The following is a 23339-nucleotide window of genomic DNA, read 5'->3' as shown; positions in this document are numbered from 1 at the left end:
CAAAACATGTAATAACTTGAAGAAGCTTCTAATCATTATCAAGAAAGATATCAATCAAATCTTATACTTGGGGACACTGATTCCACTTATGTTTGCATCTGTACTTTAGCTTCCATACAAGCATCTTGGGGATAACCAACAAATCAAAATATTAAACAACATTACCTTAACAAAAACCAAGTTATAAAGCTTGAGCCTGCTGCTCAGCTCTTCACTCTGTGACCTACTTAGTACCCATCATCATACAATCAGAACAGCAAAATCTTATTTGTCAACGTATGATTCAATTAAATGAAGAAAGGATAAAAGAAAATCTTACCCCCAATGGTACTCTCTTGAAATTCATGAAACTGGCCCTTCACAAAACGAAGCACCAGGCTCGATTTGCCAACAGCAGACTCTCCCAGAAGTACTAATTTGAACTGGCATATTTTATTTCCAGTATTTGGCCCATTGGGTCTTGTTGCTCCTCGATTAGCCATGTCCAAATTTGAAAGAAGTCCCTAATTTCAGTCTCTTAAATGAACTTCCAGGATGCAAGGTGTCAAGTTTTTTCTTTCTGGAGGTAGAGAAACCTGTAAAAAAAAAAAAATGAAGTAATTAAGTATACAAAACAGCAAAACAAAGCAAATCTACTATTAATCACTTTGGTAAATTCTTCCTGTAACACATTATTGCATGACAATTATAACCTCTAATAGACACTGAATGTCATTTAGTTTAATTCACTACCTTTGTCAGTATTGTAAAGGCATGAGATTTGAGCCTAAAATCATGCTGTAATTTTCAAGGCTTTTAAAACATTTTAAAGTTAACCTTTATCAAAGACTCAATTTTGTGCCAGGTGGTTTTAAGTACTTAACACAGCCACTCAACAATCCTATAAAGTTGACTATTGCAATCCTTAAAAATGAGGAAAACAGGCACAGAGAGGTTAAGTAACTTGAGGTCACACAGTTACTGTGACAGAGCTTCAACAGAGCTGAGTTTCAAACCCTGGCAACCTGAAAGGTGACTCAAGCACTTACGTTAAAACAGTTTTGAGTAAAATTAAGTTAATAAGTGGAAAGCTCTTAGAATAGATCTTAGAACATAGTAACAGCTCAATAAATGTTGGCCATTATTACTTGAAGGCTTGTTAAACGGTACATGTCTTTTGTTTATTTAACGGTAGTTTTGGAGCAACAAATATATTAAGTAGGTGGTGTGTCTGGTGCCTAAAAGACTTAAAACCGTTTTCTGATGTGCTCAAGTACATCAGACATGGAACTGTTAACTGTGGTTCTCTATGTGGTGAGTGAATTAGTGTCTTATTTAGTTATACTTTTCTGTAGTTCTGGAGCTAACAAATGTGTTGTTACTTTCTATTTAACACATTTAGAAAAAACTAGCCTGAAGGGCAACTTCTGTGTCTTCTACTATTATCTAAGAACGCTAATTTTCAATCTCAAAGGAATTAGGGAACTTTCAAAGAACTCTTTTCCAATCTACTCACAAACCAATCATAATAGTTTTCTTCCATCTTTAATCAAAACTTGATCATGTGCTAATAACATTAAATCTGATGATTCCTCTTCTCAAATCACTGTTCTATTTCATTTAGGTACCTAATAAGAAATTTGCCTTACCCATGAAATGAGTTTATACAAGAATCCCTCTTGACCATGAACTCATTAATAAACATATCCATGAGAACTTACATTCATGGCAACAAAATCACCTCTGCCTTACCTAAACAGCAGCTTTGAAGAGTCCTTACCTTTTAGTAACACGTACTGAAATACTGACAAATGAAATAATAGGTCTGAGTTGCTTCCAAACAACGGGGGCGTAAATAAAACAAGATTGGCCATAAGATAACTGAAGCTAGGTGATGGGTTCATTATACTATTCTTCCTACTTCTGTACATTTAAAAAATTTTCTGTAATAAAAAAATGCACCAACCCCACATCTACCCTCCTACCACCCCCAAAACATATCAGATTTGGGGATCTAATCCTGCCTAGCTATACCAGTTTCTGCTGGAGCAAGTGCTTTCATTTCAAAGCCTCTATTTCCAGTATACCTAACTTTCATAGCTACTGTGGAAAGTAAACAAGAGACTATATATGTAAAAAGTTTCTAATACAGTGGTCAACACACAGCAGGGATTGAATATTGGCAATTAAATTGCCCCTTTGATGAAATAATGACCAAGTATCAATAGAAAGTCACGTAGACTGAAAATGCACCAACACACCTTCAAATAGTACACACGATAGCAACTAAAACACTTCCCAGCTGTCTGATTACCTACAAAACAGCAAACTGAATTACTCATCAAGGACAATATGCTCCGAATTTCCACAGTCCTCCCAAAATTTCACGGAAAACATTAGATGCCCATTAAAAAAGATTATGATTTAGCTTTGTCTTTTAAGGTTTAAAGCCTTGCATTATAGTTCCCTCCAAGGATCTCAAACAAAACATAACTAAATCTAATTATAAATATACAGTTAGCATAACATTAAGGTTAAAAGTTACATTTTGTAATAGTTGCATTAACTACTTAAACTTTTGTTTCACAAAAGCACAAGATTTTGCATAAAGTGCATTTTAAATCTTTTGAAAACACCTGGCATTCTAGAGTTAAAGTCCTCCTGGGTGCTCTTTGATGAAAACTAACAGCAGCTTACATTTCTGGGTATTTATTTTGTGCCAAGCACCATCCTATGAATTAGGCTCACAGCAACCCTACGAGCTCTTTTTATTATCCCCATTTTACACTAAGAATAAAGTTTCTGAGCTGTCCTGAATTACCGCAGTGGTGAATTACCGCAGTGGTGTCCATGTAGGTTTTTTCCCTACTAGTTATGTGAAAGGCAATTGACTGGACACTTAGGCACCACTTCAGCAAAAGACAAAAAACAAATATGTGAATTATGACGTTCAGAGATTGAAAAAGTCTGAGTCTCAGGAGGGTGACCAGCTTCCAGGGAGGCGAACAACAGAGCACGTTTAAAGGGCTCTACCCACTGAGTGTGTTCAGCGACCTAGTTGTGCCGAGTTGTTTAAGGCTGCGGTTCACCACCTTCCAACGATGAGACAAGAGTCCCTAGACAGCCCGGCTTCCCGAGCCGCCTCCTCCCTCCATTACCCGGCTCAGGGAGTCGGGGGGTAGGCGGAGCTCCCCAAATTCACACCTGCTGGAAGCCCCAAGTCCTCCTCCGAGAGCACCTGAGCAACTGACACCCAGCTCCGATCGCCCGAGCAAGCAGGCCCCGCCAGGCCCCTGGGCCGTCTCTCCCATCCTCCTCCCCGGAATCCGGCCTGCTTCTGGCCGGAGACCACCCCCCCAACCCCGGGCTGCCAGGACGGAGCAGGCGGAACCGCGGCCTCCGGCCCTCTCTCGCGGCGCCATCTTGAGAAGGGAACAGGGTGACACCCGTCGCTCCCTCGGCCGGTCCCCAAATCCTGGCCTCCGGAGCCCCTCGAAGGATGAGTCACCAGGGCCGGCGGGTCGAGACGCCGGGTTCGGCCCATCTCCGGTCCCGGGCCCCGACGCGCGAGAGGGAAGGGCGGAGGACTCCGCGCCGGCAGGGCCCGCGGACCACCCGGGGTCCCGACCCGCTCCGCGCGGGCGGAGGGCCGGCTCGGTTACCTGAGTCCGCAGCGCGCGGGGCGGCGTCGTCGAAGCTTCCGGCTGCGGGTCCCAGGCGGAGCCCGAGAGGAGGCTAAGGCGGCGGTAGCGGCGCGTCTCCTCGTCTCGCCGCTCCCCTCAGACTGGACGGTGCGGGGCTCGTGCCGCGGTGCCGCCCCCGTCGGTCTCCGTCTCCGCCTCTCGCCGCTCCGCCTTCCTCTTTGCTTTCTCCTCCTCCGCCGCCGCCGGCGCTCGAGTTCCCACTAAATCTTCCTCCTCCTCCCTCCTCCCCTCAGGCCGGCCGCCGGCTCCTTCGCTAACCAAAACACAAACACTCCAGTCCCAGCGCCGTAGCCACTTCCGCCGCCCGGCGCCGGCCTCGCCGCCACGTCGCCGCACGTCGCGGATTACGCCCCTTCGTCACTTCCGGTCGTTCCCCGTCCGCCCGTTCCATCCGCTTCCCCGCCCCCTCTCAGAGCCTTAAGACGCCAGGCTGGGCCGCGGGGCGGGGCGGCCGCGTCACGTGACCCCAGCGAGCCGCGGGGTTGGCTACGGCCGCGGGCCACCTTCCCTCCCCCGCTTCCCCGGGGCGCGCTCGGCCCCGCCCCCGCCGCCGCCATTGTTATCTGGGCGTCTGTCTGTGGCTCCCCGTGGCCGAGGGCGGGGACGGGGCGGGGACGGGGCGGGGACGGGGCGGGGACGGGGCGGGGTCACTCCTTGGCCGGCCTGCTCTAGGAGGAGGCCAGGAGAACTTGGGTTTGTTTCTCCCAGCAGGTGTGGGGCTGCGAAGTTTCCTCTGTGAATATTAGCCCCCAGTTCCCCTTACCCTACCTCTGCAACACCCCAACTCTGCCAGCTCGGCTAAGGGGCTTTTTTGTGGGGGCTTTTCTAGCACAAGAGAGCCTTCCAACACGTCCCTGGGGATGGCTGGATAGGTAAGGGGCATTGACTCCAGGGAGGAGGATGCGATCCTTCCCCCACCCCCGAAAGTTGTCTTTAGGCGGGGACATTTTCAATAATAACTTGCTTTTCTTGAGAGCCTACCTGTTTTGGGTGCGAAGGGGCAAGTTATAATAGGTAGCTTGTACAAAGAATTTCCCGTCGCGGGTTACTGCACTAAACGCTTTACAGGAATTATCCCATTTTCTTCCTACGCTATGAGGCTCTCACTCTGAAAATAGCTCTATCGTCCTCCTCCCTACATTGGAATATACCTCCCCGAGGTGGTCCTCGCCGCTGTCTAGCACAGCGGCTGGCAGCCAGGAGTCTTCAGTCGTGGCTGTGGAATTCACGAATGTGCCGTGCCTGTTTTACAGGTAAAGAATTTGAGGCACAGAGATTGTGTAACTTGTCCCAAATCACCGCGGAGTAGGTGATGAAATTGTGTTCTAACCTGCAGGCTGGCTCCAGAATCTGAGTTCTTAAGCACAATTCCAGTAAAAGAACCCAAGACATTCATTAGCCTCCATTGCAGACCTACTTAAGGCAAGCTGTTTTGGCTCCATCTCACACAACAGTTCCTGGCTGGGCATCTGAAACAAAACAAAACAAAATTCCTTTCGGAATTTGGTAGAATGTTAAATCGATTTTTCCTCAGGATGAGGGTTGCTTTTTCAGTTTGCTGTTTACTATTTATAGCCCTGCCGTGAGGCCACCAGTATTGATCGTCTAGATGTGTACTTGGCCTAAGGTATCCTGTCGGTGCTCAGTCAACATTTTGCAGTGAAGGTGATTTGAACCCTTGAACAGCCAGCCTTTCAGATCAACCTCCCAGTTACTAACCCCAAGAACATTATGTGTTATGTGCAAACGGTGTCTGTGGCACTTTATCCCAAGGGGTGGTTCCAATATGGTATGTTAGTCATGGTGATACCTCTTGGACAATCCCAGGAAGAATCTGGAAATAGGATATGTCACATCAGCTTTGGCATGTCAACAGTATGCCCCAAACCAAACCTATTCCATCCCAAACATGCTTCTGCTTGGTGACTGGTATTAACAGCCTCCCAGTCACCTAAACTTGAAAGAGCAGAATCATCTTCAGCTCTTCGTTGTCCCATTCTGTCACCCAAAATTCTCTAATCCCAAATCTGAGCTCTAATCCCAAAGCCTGGGCCATGGTAGTATTTGTATAAGCTGAAATTAATGCACACATTGAAAAATTAATGCACACATTGAAAAATGCCTTTTCAACCCATTCTTTACACTGTGGCCAGTCACTCTCCTACTCAAAAATATTCAATTGCTAAATAGAGTACAAAGTTCTTCAACTCTGGTCCCAACCCATGTTTCTTTCATTCTGTTTCTAAAGCCTCCCTCTCCCCAAACTCTTGCCTTGTGACCTAATCATACCAGTCTACTCTGTGTTCCCAGAGTGTCGCCTGTGTGTTTCCATCTTGGCATCTTTGATCACTTTGTTCTCTGCAACTTGGAATACCACTACCTCTCATCCCTGCAGGTCTCACCTTGTCCAGGATGCCAACTCCTCTGGATGGCACCTGAGGCTACTTCTACTGGATTTAGTGATCTTTTTCCTGTAGTTTCATGATACTTTACTCTCTGTAATAGTTCTAATATGTATCTGCCTTATTTTACAGTTAGAGAGTACCTGCCTAGACTTTCCTCCTCAGGCTTTCATTCCCATTAGGATTTTAAAGTTCTTAAGGACCAGGACCATAATTTATTCATGATTTAAATTCCTCTCAGAGGAACCCTGATTGATATAATAGGGACTCCCCAAAATTTGTGAGCTGAATTGCATTATTATTATTATTATTTTTTTGCCACACCATGTAGCTTGTGCAATCTTAGTTGCCTGACCAGGAATCAAACCCCGCCTTCGGCAGTGAAAGCACTGAGTCACTAACTACTGAACCGCCAGGGAATTCCCAAGCTTAATTACATTTAGAATGGTGAACATTTGACTTAAGTCCTCACAAATAACACCTGGATGCTGAAATTTATACATTGTTAGGAACTCCCCATCATTGTTCTAGGGTATTGCTTCCTCATTCATTTCTTTCTACCAATTTTAAAAATATTTATTTATTTATTTATTTATTTTGGCTGTGCCAGGTCTTAGGTGAGGCACACAGGATCTTTGTTGAGGCATGCAGACTTCTTAGTTGTGGCATGCATGCGGGATCTAGTTCCCCGACCAGAGGTCGAACCTGGGCTCCCTGCATTGGGAGCGTGGAGCAGAGTCTTACCCACTGGACCACCAGGGGAGTTCCGCTTTCTACCAATTTTGTCTTTTAATTCACCTCCTTCGTGAGGGAATTCCTGGCTTTCCAGAGGTTAGCAGCGCTTTCATTGCTGGGGCCTGGGTTCAATGGTCGGGGAACTAAGATCCTGCAAGCTGCGGGGCAAGGCCAAAAAAAACCCCAATTGTCTGTATTCATGAATACATTTCACAGTATTTTATAGTTTAGTCATAATGTTTGCCTGGGGAGTGCTGCTCCAGTGGCTGGTACCTCCAAGATCCAGTAGTAATTTTGGAGAGATGTAAATGCCACAGTAAAGCTTTGCTCTTGTACTGCCACTCACAATAGACCTGTGTTTTTTTTTTCCCTAACCCTGGATAACTGAGGAGGACTGATAATTGGATACATTCTAGTAGCAAATGGGAGATCCTACTGAAACTGTGTAACTTGGAGTGGGATTGAACCCACAGGACGGGATCCAAACCCAGCCAAAACCCAGATTGGGACTTGAACCCATGGTCTATTAACGGAGATCACACCTAGTCTCAGGACTTAATGAAGCTCAGGTTCTTGATGTCTCATCGCAGAAAGAATTCAGTGAGAGACAAAGTGATAGGTAAGAAGTGCATTTATTTAGAGAGAAACACACTCCATAGACAGAGTGTGGGCCATCTCAGAAGGTGAGAGCAGCACCAGGGTACGGGGGTTGTCAGTTTTTATAGGGGTGGGTAATTTCATAGGCTAATGAGTGGGAGGAGTATTCCAGCTATTTTGGGGAAGGGATGGGGATTTCCAGGAATGGGGCCACTGCCCACTTTTTGACCTTTATGGTTGGTCTTGGAACTGTCATGGCGCCTGTGGGTGTGTCATCAGCTTGCTGATGTGTTACAATGATCATATACTGAGGCTGTAGGTCTAGTGGAAGTCTACTTGTCCACAATCTTGGACCTATTTGGTTCTAATCTGTTTATGTCGTGTCCTCGGGCTATGTCATTCTTTTAAATGTTGTGCCCTGCCCCCTTCTCTCCTGTTTAACTACTAGGTGGTAAAATTTCTTAAGGAAGCTACAAAATGGATGGAGCCTAAATAAAGTCATGCAGAACTGAACACTGCCCTTAGTGCTGTCTTTGCCCTCAAATCTCTAAACACCGACTCAAGAATTCCCAGCACCTTGCATCTCTCAATCATACACAACACTCCATGTCTTCTACCTTCTTCTCCAGGAAATCTTTCCATTGTGTAGTTGAAGAATGACTCTTTGCATAGATGGTAATGAATGGTAACATTTACTTTTAAATGGGACTGTCTGGAGACAAACCGAAAGGTAATTCTGGCATAAGGAATTGTAGGCATGGTGGCAAGGCAGTGAGAAAAAGGCTATGGAAACTTGAGCTATTCAGGTTTAAAAGCTAGTGTCTTTGCAGGGCATCATGAAAGCCTCAGCTCAATGTCACATACCTAAGGGATTTCTAAGCCCATCAATTCTAAAGTAGCTTCCCTCCATATCAAAATGTTCTATTTTCTTCATGATAGTCATCACTCATCATGTGAAATGATCTTATTTATTGGTTTACTTGATGGCTATCTATCCCTACTAGAATATAAATTCTATGAGGTAGGGATTGGCTTAGTCCATTGCATTCCCAGAACTGACACAAAATGAGGACTCAGTACTGTAGATATTTGTAAACAAAAGAATTGAATGAACACTTATACAGACATACCTTGATTTACACACAATCAAGTCATTTAAATTGCTTAGGGGGAGAAGAATATTTATATTAGCTATCTAGAAAATTACAGTACACTGTTTTTACAAATGTAAAATAGTATCCCTTAACTGCTTTTTAAAAAAATTTGGATTTTGCAAGTTTTTCATGGGGCTTCTTAAAAAAGTGGAATCTCATAAATTTCATTCAAATTCTAAGCGAGGTGTTCTGTATCCCCTGTATGTGTAGAACATGACAAATATTCACCAAATACACATTCATTAAAACTTGAGTTTTAAAAAAATCCCATACTTAATTTTGAGTTCACCACATTATTTAAAAAATTCAATATGCATTATTGTGTAACTCATTTCAAATTTTAATATATTTACTTGAAATGCTATTTAAAGCCTATTTATTGAAGTATGTTTTCAAAGACTTTAAGATGTTCCTTACCACAGCTGCCAAATATAGTAACTACAGAATTTTTAAGGGATGTCTTAAGCGCTGAAAGAACTACATGCAGTGTGCATGTACTTTCACAAGGAAGGATCTAAAATTGGTGGTCACCACCAGAAAGAGGGTTATTTATTCTCTGATCGCCAGAAAAATTAATAGGCCCATGGCCAGGAGTAGGCCCCTGGCTGAACCCATCCTAACGGGACTGTGTTGCTTGGAAAACCAAAGAGAAGTTTGGGGTCATTTGCTCTGGAGCCCAAGACCACATCCTTCAAGTTTTCCTGCCCTCCAAATCTACTAAAGAAGGGGGAAAAAAGAGAGAAGGAATAAGGGAGAATGGGGGGAATGAGGGAGAGAGAAAGAGGAGAGAGTGGGGGAGAGGAGAAAGAGGGAGAGAGATGGGCGGGGTCCTGACCTGGAAAGAGCTGAGCTCCAAGCCCCGCCCCCGTTTCCCAGGTAACCGGGTAAACAGACCTCCATTTCCTTTTCCCCAGTGAACTCTGCTAGGTGTGAAGTGGCGGGCAGGAAGCAGTGGGCAGGGAGTCCGAGTGGAGATGTGCTCTTTCGTGAGAGTGGGGTCCCCCAAAGGGTTGGGGCGCTCCAAGGGATTGGGATCTTCCCTCGAGCCAGGTGCAGCTTACCCCTTAGAGATGAGTGCCCTTGGAGGAATGAGGGTATCTGAGAGGAAATCTCCTCTGAGCATGGCTGTGGCACTCACCCAGGAAGGAAAAGATGATTTAAGAGAGAGAAGGGTCTTCATGGGAACAACGTCTCCCACGGAGTTGGGGCTCAGAGTGGGATTAGGAAAAGAAGATTCTCCATGCAGTCATATATATGAGGAGAGGATGACTTCACCGGAAACAAAATGTCCATCGAGCAATGGGCTTGATATAAGATTAAAAAGACAGAATATTTCTAGGACTTTCATGGACGGGAGTAATTTAGGAGTCAATAGGGTCTCAGCCTCACAGGAAACAAAATTTCCTCTGAGAATGTTGCCAGGAAGAGCGGGTTTAGGAAATGAGCGTTTTCTGGCAGGGTGTTGTCCTGGAAGGGTAACACAGTCTCCACTGGGCCTGGTGTGTGAAAGTCCACAGGCTCCAGGCAGCAGGAAATGTCCTGTGGCTGGTGACCCTGAAGAGTTAGGGGCTTCAGTGGGGAAGCAACCTACTTTGGGTATGGAACCTAGACAGGAAGTGGAAAAAGAGTCCACCCGTGTGGTGATGAAGCCCAGCATGGAGATGCAGCCTCCTGTGGAGGTGGCCATGGGGTTCCCCCAACCAGAGGATCCAGATGAAACTAAGCTTACAGAGCCCCAAATGGGCTTGGTGATAGAACCTTCTGAGTACCAGTTGGCTCAACAACCTGAAGAGCAAAGGGAGGTTGAGAACATTGAACCAGGAGTAGAACCTCCAGATCGCATCAGACCCATATACTCTGGGAAATTTTTTGATCGGTTGCCTTGCTGGCCAAGTGTAAGTTTTTTCCTAGTACTTTCCCTAGGAACTATGTATAGATAGCCATGTCTCTATCAAGATGATAAACTTTTGAGACTTGTTTGGATTTGCAGAGTCAAATTGCAGAGATTTTGTTGAGATTCTGATATTCCTTGTCCCAAGAAACTCTTTCCAGCTGTTACTTTGTCCGATCTCCTCTGACTCTCTGCCTCCTTTTCTAATGTCAGCTTTGTTTTCTGTGCACATGAATGGTTCCTCTTGATTTCTCCCTCCTTTCTCCTTTGACCTGCATTTCATTCCTCAATCTGCATTTTCTCAACCCTCCAACTGCAATACATGTTATATCCTAATATTCATGTACTTTTTTCAAAAACAGTTTGCTTTTTCTATTCATTATTCTGTGAGTTATTTATTCTTTCAGCAAAGACTTGTGGTGGTCCTTATGCTGGGTCCAGGGTACTGTCAAATGAAAAGCACATGATTCTAATCCCATGGGTTTAGGCTCTCACTCCAATGTTGGAGACAATAACTAAACAAATATTATATAGATGTCTAAATGCATAGAAAACAAATTCTTCCTTAATAGAAGTACACTCTAAATATGAAGTGCAATGGAAAGTTTGGACAATTTTTTTGGAGGAGTTAGGAAAGGCTTTACAGAGCAAGTAATATTTCAGCTAATTTAAGAAGGTGTCAGTATTTGTCAGATGGAAACAGTTGGAGCATCTTGGGCAAAGAATGGCATAGAGTATGACCAAAGCTTCTTGTGTTGGGAGGTATAAGCAATTCTGTTTAGCCAGCATGGTGGTAAGAGATGAAGAAGAAATCTAAAGGTCCAGAATGCAGAGGTAAAACGTATGGGTACAGAAGCAATGGTGGATCTTCATGAGGGAAGAAATAAATAAAATTTGCCTTTTGGAAAGATAATTCTGATATCAATAATAATGGTGGACTGGAAGGGGAAGATATTGGATGACAGGAAAAAGTTAGAAAGCTATTTCAAGGTAATAATGGCCTGAAATTAACATAGAGTTGGAAAGAATTGGAGAGGAGAGAGCAATTCTGAGAACCTTTTAGGAGATGGTATTGTTAAGAATTGCCATCCAGTTGTGGATCTATGTGGTGAAAGAGAGGGAAGTTCATGGATGACTTAGGAGTTTCTAGTTTGAGAATGAGACATCTTCTGGTTTGGTGACACATGAATATCTGGTGTTGGCCATCCTGAGTTTCAGTTATTTACAAGCTATCAGATGAAAAAGCCAGGGAGACAGTTGGAGCCATGGGTGGAAATGGGACAAAGAAGGTCTAGGCAAGATCTTACCTTGGGAAACACATGAGATGATCAGAGAAAGAAATGTCAACTAGGTGAGTTCTTGAGGACAAGGATTTTCTCTTATTTATCATGTAGCTTCATGACATATCACGAGGTCCAGCTTACACTGGTCATTCAGTAAATATATGTTTGATAAATGGAAGGAAGGCTGGATGATTAAGTGGGAGAAAAAACAGTCAGAGAAGAAAGAGGTGAGTCTGAGAGGGTGGTATTGAGCAACATAAAGGGAGCATCCTTGAAGTATTCTGAGAATAAAGGAGAGATTAGAGAACACAATTCTGCTGAAGTGGTCACAGGGATTCTGCAGAATTTCTTTTTTTTTTTTTGGCATCTGCAGACTTTTGTTCCCCTTGGGAGTCAGGGTGTTCTTTTGTCTTTGACCCACTTTGCTTTCTGGTTCCCTTATTGGATTTCCCCAGCCACTCTCTTCTCAGTTGACCATGCCTGCTTCTCCTTTCTGGATCGGTTCTGCAGTCTATGGGTCTATGGCTTCAGACCTGATCTCACGCACGGCAGAAACCAGCTTCCGGTTTCCAATACGGGCTGTTCTAAAACCTCTGCTTCCTGCCTCCTCTCACGTCCTCCTTTCTAAATGTGAGAGGACAGGGAAGAGAGCTTCAAGGAGAAAGTGACCAGCAGTGTTAAAATGTCTTCGGTAGGGTAAATAGAATAAAGATGAATTAGCTTTGGGCATTAAGGGAATTAGCAACATAGTGAGAATGCAGATTCCAATATACTGAAGAGTGAAATTAGAATTGGAGAAAACTATTGTAACTTTTTTTTTTCCCTTAAGAAGTGTGACAGTGAAGAGAACAGAGTAAAGATTCCATTTAGGAATAATTTTATTTATTTAGTGAATCAGTAGGGGAGTTTGAGATAACACAAACGAGATAATGGGTGGAACCAGACCCCAGGTAAGCAGGAGGGAGTGGAAACGGGATCACAGGCCAGAGGAGAGATTAGCCTAGATTAGAAACAAGGTTCCTTTTAAAATAATTTTTTAAATATTAAAATATCTACTTTCACTATAAAACAAAGATAATAATATGGAAAATTTAGAAAACAGGAATGAAAACACAATAATCTTATCACCCTAACACTATGCCTACTGGCATTTTGCTGCCCTCACATTAATTGTTATCAGTGGCTTTACTATATCAACATCACTACCCATGGAGCTTTGCAGGTATTAACTCTTTATCAGTGAGGAAACTGAGGAAAATTAGATAATTTGGCCAAAGTCTTACAGCTAAGAAGTGGTAGCCTCAGGATTTGAAGTCACCACTTCCAATTTAAGAGTCTGAGTTCTAGACTGTACTATACTTCCCATGGCACTTTTCTCCTAATTCATTTTAATGTAGTTGTTACAACAAGCATAAAATTTTTCTTGAGTTTTCACTTACTATTATTTAATAAATTTTTCAGTGTTATTACAGACAACTTAAAAGATGTTTTAGTGATAAAAGCAATACTTCTTTAAGCCCATATATGATTATTTAGATAACTCATTCCCTCTCTTTTTGGACAATAGATTTTTTTTCCAGATTTTTCTATAAGAATAGTCTATGAACTTCTTTATGTATATGTCTTAGAATATTTCCTTAGGATAGAGTTTCAACAGAAGCCAAACGATGAATCTTTCTCTAGTCCTTTTTTTTCTTGCGGTACCCGGGCCTCTCACTGTCGTGGCCTCTCCTGTTGCGGAGCACAGGCTCCGTACGCACAGGCTCAGCGGCCATGGCTCACGGGCCCAGCCGCTCCACGGCATGTGGGATCTTCCCAGACCGGGGCACGAACCCGTGTCCCCTGCATCGGCAGGCGGACTCTCAACCACTGCGCCACCAGGGAAGCCCTTTTCTCTAGTTCTTGTTGCCAAATCCCTTCCTAAAAGATTGTACCACTAAGTTTTAAAAATTAATAATGATTTGTAAGGCATTGTTTTAATTCACATTTCTTTGATTTATAATGAGATTGAAAATTGTTTCATATGTTTGTTTTCATTGTTTTGGTTTTTTTATTCTTATATCTGGTCATCTTGCTTAACTCTGATTGGTCTTAATTGCTTATTATTTCTTTTGGATTTGCTAGGTAGACAATCATATTGATACTTTTGTCTTTCCTTCTTTAATATATGTAACTCTCATTTCTATTTCCTATCTCACTGCATTGCCTACGATCAATAATACAATATTGAAAGGTCACTTTTCAGACTTTAATGGGAATGATTCTAATGGTTCACCATTAAGTATTATTTTTGCCATATCCATTCCCAGTTTGCTAAGTATGTTTAAAAGTCAGGAATAGAGGGGCTTCCCTGGTGGTGCAGTCGTTGAGAGTCTGCCTGCCGATGCAGGGAACACGGGTTCGTGCCCCAGTCTGGGAAGATCCCACATGCAGCGGAGTGGCTGGGCCCATGAGCCATGGCTGCTGAGCCTGCGTGTCCGGAGCCTGTGCTCTGCAACGGGAGAGGCCACAACAGTGAGAGGCCCGCGTACCACAAAAAACAAACAAACAAAAACACTAGGTAAAAGTTTAGTGAGGAACTGGATATTTACACAGAATAATTTTTTAAATTGATGCATAGTTGATTTACAATGTTGTGTTAATTTCTGCCGTACAGCAATGTGATTCAGTTACACATATAAATCTTTTTTATATTCTTTACCATTACATTTATCACAGGATATTGAATATAGTTCCCTGTGACTTACAGTAGGACCTTGTTGTTTATCCATTACATAGAATAATAATAATAATTATTATTATTATTATTTTTTGCTGGTACTTCTACTCTGTTTTCAGAGCTTCTGCTGTTTCTTAAAATAATTGGTTCAAAACAATCCTTATGCCAAAGAGGCATAATTGGTGGTGGCAGGTTCTGCTATCCTTCACATCTCAAATTGATGAACAGGCATCCTTGAAAACAACTGAAATAAAAAGAGATAAAAAGAGATCCATGGCTGGAGCGAGACTTGTCACACATAATATGACACTGTAGATAGAAATCAGACTTAATGGCTTCCATCTTTGTGTCCCCAATCAAATGGCCTGAGAACATCCAAACCTGATTACAGCTACTGATTTGGAATCAAATTGCTTTTCAAGTAGGCAACTAGATGAGGAATAGTGAAGGCATTTCTGTCCAACAGAATGTTTACAGTGATAGAAACCTGGAATATCCAATGTCAAACACTTGGAAGGTCAGCAGATGACGGACAAGTAAAGTCATCTCTCAGGCCATGGACTGATTGATCTGTCAATCAATCCATCCTTCCTTCCATCTCTCTCATCATGTAGCACCTGGTGAGTAGCTGCCCTGAGTATCCCCAGCCTTAGGAGTTAGTCTTTTTTCTTTTTAACTTTTTATTTTATGTTGGAGTATAGCTGATTTACAATGTTGTGATATATCATTTCAGGTGTAGAGCAAACTGATTCAGTTATGTATATGCATGTATCTATTCTTTTTCAAATTCTTTTCCCATTTAGGTTGTTACATAATATTGAACAAGAGTTCCCTGTGCTATACAGTAGGTCCTTGTTGGTTATACATTTTAAATAGAGCAGTGTGTACATGTTAATCCCAAACTCCCTAACTATCCCTTCCCCCAACCCTTCCCCCTGGTAACCATAAGTTTGTTCTTTAAGTCTGCGAGTCTCTTTCCATTTTGTAAATAAGTTCATTTGTATCATTTCTTTTTAGATTCCTTTCTCTTTCTCTTTCTCTGTCTGACTTACTTCACTCAGTATGACAATTTCTAGGTCCACCCATGTCGTTGCAAATGGTATTATTTCATTCCTTTTAATGGCTGAGTCATATTCCATTGTATATAGTTACCACATCTCCATTCCTTATGAGTTAATCTTTACATTAAATATTTAAAAGAATGGCTGGAGCTTCTATAACATGTATAGCAAGAGAGACTTTATGTTCCCTGATATCTCTGAGATTTCTTACAATTTCCAGCTGAATTAAAAATCACTTGTATCTCAAAAAAGAAAATAAAACAAATAAATAAAATAAAAAACAAACAAAAAGAAATTTTAAAAAATCACTTGCATCTCTCCTCTCTTTTCCCCACCCTGCTTCAGCTCAAGTTAGAGCACAGCCCCTTTCCTTTTTAACCCAAGGTTCTTCTCCCATTGTGTAGCTGTGTAAGTAGAATTTACTCAAGATTTGGCATTAAGGTTGGGCTGCTTGTGACTGGCCAGTTTCGCATCTTGGGCCCCCTGGCCTCTGACCTTGTTGCTAGATCATTCCCTCCTCCCATCTTTCTCAGTCTTTCTCTCATCTCTCTTAATCCTTCTTTAGTCTATCCCATCAAGAGTTCATATTTTCTCCTATTTTTTAGCAAAGCAATTAACTTCTCTGTCTGACCATTTCTATGGGCTTCCTCTTTTATACACAGAGGTATCATCAAGATACTCTCTTAATCTCTTTTTTTCAATCAATCAATCAATTAATTAATTTTTGGCTGCATTGGGTCTTTGTTGCTGCACACGGGCTTTCTCTGGTTGCGGAGATCGGGGGCTACTCTTCGTAGCAGTGCACAGGCTTCTCATTGCAGTGGCTTCTCTTATTGCAGAGCATGGGCTCTAGGTGCACAGGCTTCAATAGTTGTGGCACCCCGGCTCAGTAGCTGTGGCATGTGGGCTCAATAGTTGTGGTGCACAGGCTCTGTTGCTCTGCGGCATGTGGGATCCTCCTGGACCAGGGCTCTAACCCGTGTCCCCTGCATTGGCAGGTGGATTCTTAACCATTGAGCCACCAGGGAAGTCCCTAGTCTCTTAATCCTTGATGGTTCTCCCTCTAAGAGGAATTCCCCAGTTAACATTTAACATAATAAAAAACTTTCACCTACCCATCTATATCCATCTGTCTTTATTGTCATCCAGTCATCCCTCATTTGTCTAATTAATCCATCCCCTGCCAACACCTACACATTCATCCATTCACCCAGCTCTCAGCCTCTCTGCTTTTCACTGATTTCCTCCCATCCTCCTCCAGAGACCTAGAACATTCTGTATGGGAAGTTTCTTTCTCTAGGTTTTTTAAAAAGAAACTTATGCTTTGCAGAAATAACTATCAGCTGCCTTGAAATGATAAACTGGAAATAGATAAGAGGTGCATTGCTGGGAATGAATTGTTATAATCTTTGCTTGGGCAAGGGAAGGGTAGATAAGACCCAAATTAGAATTAAGTGAACAAAGCCAAGTGAAGTTTGGGCCATTCACTGAAGGAGCTTGGCCAGGGGTGACATGTTCGCATATATCAAAAGTTAGGGTGTTGGTGGAAATACACCCACAATGCAAACACACCCACACCCACTCAGAAATACTTAATAGTTTGAGTTTAGCTTGAATCCAGCCACACTTTCATTGTACTGATGACAATGGGACAGCCGATAATTGACCTGTGAACTATGACGGGATTATTTCTGAAAGTTGAATCCCTGAGCGTGTTGCAGAGGTCCTATAATTGATGGATCACTAACAATGCTGTACTGTAAAAAAAAAGGTATGCTTGAATATATGTAACATCTAATGTTTATATTATACATCAGGATTGTCTTAGATTTGCTAATTGTTCTTACTACTTTTCTTAATTGTGTTAAGTAGTTGAAAGTAACTTTTTAGCATTAGATACATAGGCCAAATTTGAAATACATTCCATTCTTCAAAACACAACCCCTGGACCTGACAATGACCAATTATTGCTTTTTATCTCTTTAGGCAGGGAAAGTTCTTCCGATTGGATACAGAGCTGCAAACTGCTTGACTGAAAAACTTCCCAGGGTGAGTGTTTTCAAAATGCATTTGTGTGAACATAAGATAAACAACACTCAACATTCCTTCTGAGAGTTGCATAAATTTAATGTGGTCAATTTGGATTATTTTTACTGTATTTTGGGGCCTTCTATTGAGTTTGTCGGAGGAAGTGAAAATTCCAGGCTTACAATTTCCAGCTCTACAAAAACTACTGGAGATTCCATTTATTTTGATGGGAAATAGTCATTTATGGTATGCTTCCTAACCTGGATACTTCTTGGTTGTTTTCTAAATATAATTTTTAAAATATGTTGTTTATTTCTATTAAAAAATTTCAGGATGTTTCATTTTTTGGAGCTGTAGATCACCAGGTACTGATTAAACTCATGTAATGAAGGGTGTTCATTGATTGGTATAGATCAGTCTTGCTAATATCTAATTGACTGTACTTAATAATTCTATTTTCTTCTCTCCCTGTTGGTAGCTAATGACCCTACCTGAGGCAAAAAAATTTTTCAACTTCAGATATCCACCTGCTGGAGCCGAAAGAGTATTTTATGGCAGAGCAAATGATCCCCAAATTGCACCTTCTTTGACACATGGAATAAGATCTAAAATTTCAACACCGGTAACTTCTTTTCTATTTTTCCCTGTACATTATGCACTTACCAAGGTGAAATTGAACAAACGAGGTATTAGTGAAATATCTCCTTCCCACTCTTAATCTTGGGCAGTGAAAATAATCCAAGCAGCAGCAGCCAAGAGGGTGAGTGTAGAGAAGTTGATGGTTTAAGCCACAGACTAATATTCTCCCCTCAGATAATAAAAGCCAAGCTGCACTTAATTTTCTCACTGTAGAGAGAAGTGCTGTCAAGGTTTGTTAAAGCATGGTTGGGACAAAGGCTGGGTGATATTGCTGGAGATGCCAAGAGCGCTTGTACATGCATTGTGTGCATGCAGGGTCTCGGTGTTACCTGCTACAGATTGAATGGACAGTCAAGGTTCAGAAGACCTGATCTTATACCTGGAGGGAGCTGGTGGGAATCACGTGGCTGTTGTGCTTGTCATTCCTACTTTTCTGGAACCTTTGAGTCAAGTAACCAGGGAGTTGCCCTCATAAATGCTTTAGCCCCAATGAAAAGTCATATTTAGACTTGTCTAAGCTGCATAACCCAATTCTGATGGTTCATTTGAAGGTGAGCCAAGACAACGATCATGAAATGTTTCCCCACAATCATACTGTCTTCTCCCCAGCTATTGAGTTTCAGTGTTCAGACTTTTTTCCTTATTTTGGTTATTACATCTTTGCTTTGTATGATTTCTTTAGGCAAAGGTACTGATCAACCCACAGCCTATTACAACCTTTCAACAGAAAATGGAAGATAAGAAGGAATCAGTATATTTTAGCAATCAACGGGCACCGTTAGGAAAATCTCATGATCAGACGCCAGGATTACCTAAAGGCCTGGATATACTTAATACGACATTTGGGACGGCAGTCATCAGAGGTAGTGAAAATAAAGGGTGGGGAAGGAGTGATAAAATGTCTCCTTAGAAAATGGGATTAAATATCCTGTTGGGATTTATTTAGTGCTGGTGTAAATGTTGATTCAAGAATGAAAGATGGGAATCATAGCAAGAAAGTTACTCTCAGACCCAGAAGCCTTAGAGTTGATGTATGTCAAGGCAGTAAGAGTTCAGGGTTTGGAGAGGAGATTCAGGGAGCAGAGTAGAGATGGTGTAAAGACAGGAAAGAGACTCTGGGAAGTTGATGTTGGAACCAGCTGTGAGGGCTGCTATCTCTTTCCCCTGGACATCTATTTGTGTGTTTTATTTCCACCAAAGCCTCTAATGTGTTCATAACTCTTAATTCTTTTTTTTTTTTTTTTTTTTTTTTTTTTTTGCGGTACGCGGGCCTCTCACTGCTGTGGCCTCTCCCATTACGGAGCACAGGCTCCGGACGCGCAGGCTCAGCAGCCATGGCTCACGGGCCCAGCCGCTCCACGGCATGTGGGATCTTCTCGGACCGGGGCACGAACCCGCGTCCCCTGCATCGGCAGGCGGACTCTCAACCACTGCGCCACCAGGGAAGCCCTGTATGTTGGCTTTTTGCCCATGTAGCTTATGTAGTTAGCATACCAGTTTGTCATTTGCTCTAGTCAACTTAAATATGTTGTAAAGAGCTGAAAAATGCCTTAAAACTGATTTCATTAATTCTTCCTTCAGAATTATCCGCTAGAGAGGTGGTGAATCCACCAAAATCCTATCAAGAAGTATTTGAAGAAGGACAGGCAGGACACGATCTGTATATTGTATCTCACAATGATTATTATGCAGGTAAGTCTCCTCCAGTGTAAAATGGGCCTGAGAATATGAGACTCAGATTTGTGAAGGGGAATAAGGGAGATGATGTGCTTAAAGTTAAAATGCCTGGCATATAATAGGTGATCAATAAATAATAACTTATTACTTATAAGGTTATAAACCCCGATAGCTGGGAACACATACACTTATGCATTTTGGGTGTAAAATGTAGAAAGATATGTTTCATTAAAATGAAAAAAATAGCTAAGTAAGATTAAATGTTGGGTAGTCTAATCTTGTTTTTTATTCAAATAGTAGGATTATTCTAAGTGCTTCACTTTACATGAGGATTATTAGATAATGGTCAACTGCAGAAATTTTGGAGTCAGATCAAGTTCAAGGCCTAGCTTGTCCATTTATTATCTTTTAGACCTTGAATATTTTACTTATCACCATCTTTTTTTTTTTTTTTTGCGGTATGCGGGCCTCTCACTGTTGTGGCCTCTCCCGTTGCGGAGCACAGGATGCACAGGCCCAGCGGCCATGGCTCAAGGGCCCAGCCACTCCGCGGCATGTGGGATCCTCCTGGACCGGGGCACGAACCCGGTCCCCTGCATCGGCAGGCGGACTCTCAACCAGTGCGCCACCAGGGAAGCCCTATCACCATCTATTTTAAATTTCTTAAATAGGGATAATAATGTTGCGAGGATGAAGTGAGTGCCTGCAAAATGCCAAGAATGGTGCCTGGAACATAGTGAGGGCTCAGTAACTATTATTATTATTATTATTATTATTATTGTTATTTTTATTAAGTGATCTTGACTAAAAGCCTTATTACTAGAATTATTCTATAGCATAACTAAAAGGCATTGGATGTTTAAGTGCTGTAAACTACAACTTAATTGTTGACGTGTGGGTGCTAAGTAGAATCTTGACCTAACAGAGGATTGACAATTAGACTCTGATACCTGTCCTGAGAAAGCCGATGGCCTGTACATGATTCACGAACTAATCTGCATTAGTTAGAAGCAAGACTAGCCCTTCACTGCAGCACAAGACCCCTCTCTCCGTCTTTCTTTCTTTACTTTTCTCCTCCACCGCCCCCTCACGTCATACTCCCTCTGGGGCTTGTCTGCTATGCCCATTTTTCCGCGGCTGGAGTCAGCCATTCCCTTCTCCCATGACCAGTCTCTGCTGGTGCCTTACGCTGCCGGGTACACCCCGGTCCTGAGATCATCTCCATCCTCCCACGGCTGCTTCCACCCCGTGCTTTTTCACAGCCTTGACAAGGCTTCTCTCCGTGTCTCCTCCGTCGCCACTTCCCTGGCTCTGTCCCTCCCTTTCTTCTTCTTTAATATAAATTTATTTATTTTATTTTATTTACTTTTGGCTGAGTTGGGTCTTTGTTGCTGCGCGTGGGCTTCCTTTAGTGGTGGTGAGAGGGGGCTACTCTTCGTTGCAGTGCGTGGGTTTCTCATTGCGGGGACTTCTCTTGTTGTGGAGCACGGGCTCTAGGCACATGGGCTTCAGTAGTTGTGGCACGCAGGCTCAGTGGTTGTGGCTCGCGGGCTCTAGAGCGCAGGGTCGGTAGTTGTGGCGCACGGGCTTAGCTGCTCTGTGGCATCTTCCCAGACCAGGGCTGGAACCCGTGTCTCTTCCACTGGCAGGCATATTCTTAACCACTGTGCCACCAGGGAAGTCCCCTCCTTTTCTTCTTTTCCTCCTTCTAGTCTTTCTTTTCTTTATTCCTCCTTCCCTCCATTCCTCTCTTGTGAAAATATTTTATTCATTTTTGGAAAAGTTTAGCATCGATAGCACAATCTAATCCAATCCCATTTAATTGTTTTAAGAAAGAACTATTTCAATGAATATTTATATAGACACCCTTTACATGCATTTAGCATTTGGAGGAAAATTTGGAGGAAAATGAGTGTAGTTTTAAAAATTATTTATTTATATTGGAGTATAGTTGATTTACAATGTTGTGTTAGTTTCTGGTGTACAGGAAAGTGATTCAGTTATACATATGTGCATTGTTTTCCATTATGGTTTATTACAGGATATTGAATATAGTTCCCTGTGCTCTACAGTAGGACCTTGTTGTTTATCCATTCTATATATAGTAGTTTGCATCTGCTAGTCCCAAACTCCCAGTCCAAATTTTTTTTAATATTTAGAAGACTCTAATGGACTATCACATGACTGAAGTTACTTTCATTTGCTGACTTTTACAAAAGTTTCACTAGCCTCTTGAAAAAGAATAGAATCCAATCCTTTAAATATTTATTTTTCACTTTTTCCCTTTAATGAAAGCACTATTTTTTATTATAAAAATATAATTGTAGAGAATGTAAATATCATGGAAAAATGAAGAAAAAGTAAATGTAACCTTGAAATCCCATTAGCCAGAGATAACTACATTTGATATATCGAACATCTTTCTAACCCCCATCCACGGAGCTATCTTCAGTTAAATGTGACAATAATCTCCATGCTTTTGGAGAAACTGCTATATGCATTTACTTGAAATAGTATGTCAAGGACATAATTCAATAACAATAACAACCTCTTTTAAATGCACTTAATTTAAATTATTACTAAAGTAATAGATATTTTCTTTTATAAAATGCAGGTTGTATAGAAGTATATGAATTGCAAAGAAAATCTCCCACAATTCCCAGTCTGCCATAGGTGATACTTTCATATATGTTTTCTTTGCTCATTCATATATGAGTGTTTGTGAGTGTTTTGCATCCTACTGTACACACTTTTTTTTCCCTTTTGCTTCCCCCCCCCACATATGAAATTTCTTGGTTGTCTTTTCAGGTCAGTTATCAATATTGTATTTTTCAGGATTACAAAAATGTATTGTTTATATATCTTTGTGAATGTGATTTGTTTCCTTAGGATACATTCCTAGATTTCTAAGCATCTGAAAATTTCACTCTTAGAGCCAAACTCTCCACCTGAATAGCTGCCCCAGTTTGCCCTCACAGGCACAGTGTATGAGAATTTCCATTTCCCTGCATCCTCCCCAATGGCGAACTTTGCCAATCTTCTTTATTTTTGCTTAACTGAGAGTCGAATTATGACTGTGCACTATTGTTTTTGCTTACATTATTTGGGTTACTGGTGAGGCTGAATATCTTTTCTCCATCATTTTATAACCTTGTAGCTGATCTCTAGTTTCAGTCTTACCCTCTTATCTACAAATAGAAAACTAATACCACATCATGACTTGAAAAAAGTACAGTACTAGATCTTAAAAATAAAGACCTCCCTGCTGGGTTCTCAGCCCTCTATCACCCTTTGAATGTCTCTAATATGAGATAAGTGATTATAACGAAATGTGAAAGTTGTAACGCAAATCTCAGTGAAAGCAAGTATAAAACACCAATCTCTCAAACCTTAGCATAGCTTAAAGCACCACTGGGGTCACAAAGCCTTGCAATACCTCCCCTGATCTTAAGGATTTCTTTAACATTGAT

General features: G+C 42.0%; 2 protein-coding genes across 3 annotated transcripts in view; one reads left to right on the top strand and one right to left on the bottom strand.

Moving 5' to 3' along the window:
• Positions 1 to 4006, bottom strand: part of RAB5A (RAB5A, member RAS oncogene family) — a 32765-nt gene extending 28759 nt beyond the window's left edge. For both annotated transcript variants that reach the window (XM_060099481.1, XM_060099479.1), the window contains exons 1-2: positions 3642 to 4006; positions 320 to 575 (exon numbers count right to left, since the gene is read on the bottom strand). In XM_060099481.1, coding sequence (XP_059955464.1) covers positions 320 to 482 — 163 coding nt within the window. In that variant the 5' untranslated portion in view covers positions 483 to 575; positions 3642 to 4006. The remainder of the gene's footprint in view (positions 1 to 319; positions 576 to 3641) is intronic.
• Positions 4007 to 9545: 5539 nt separating this feature from the next.
• Positions 9546 to 23339, top strand: part of EFHB (EF-hand domain family member B) — a 40473-nt gene continuing 26679 nt past the window's right edge. Inside the window, exons 1-5 of the mRNA XM_060100169.1 lie at positions 9546 to 10466; positions 17512 to 17574; positions 18032 to 18175; positions 18875 to 19055; positions 19774 to 19884. Of these exons, the coding sequence (XP_059956152.1) occupies positions 9546 to 10466; positions 17512 to 17574; positions 18032 to 18175; positions 18875 to 19055; positions 19774 to 19884 (1420 nt within the window). The remainder of the gene's footprint in view (positions 10467 to 17511; positions 17575 to 18031; positions 18176 to 18874; positions 19056 to 19773; positions 19885 to 23339) is intronic.

Source organism: Mesoplodon densirostris, chromosome 5, assembly GCF_025265405.1.
Source record: "Mesoplodon densirostris isolate mMesDen1 chromosome 5, mMesDen1 primary haplotype, whole genome shotgun sequence".
Lineage (NCBI taxonomy): Eukaryota > Metazoa > Chordata > Mammalia > Artiodactyla > Ziphiidae > Mesoplodon > Mesoplodon densirostris.
Note: the sequence above shows the minus strand (reverse complement) of the source record. Positions and strands in the feature narration are given on the sequence as shown.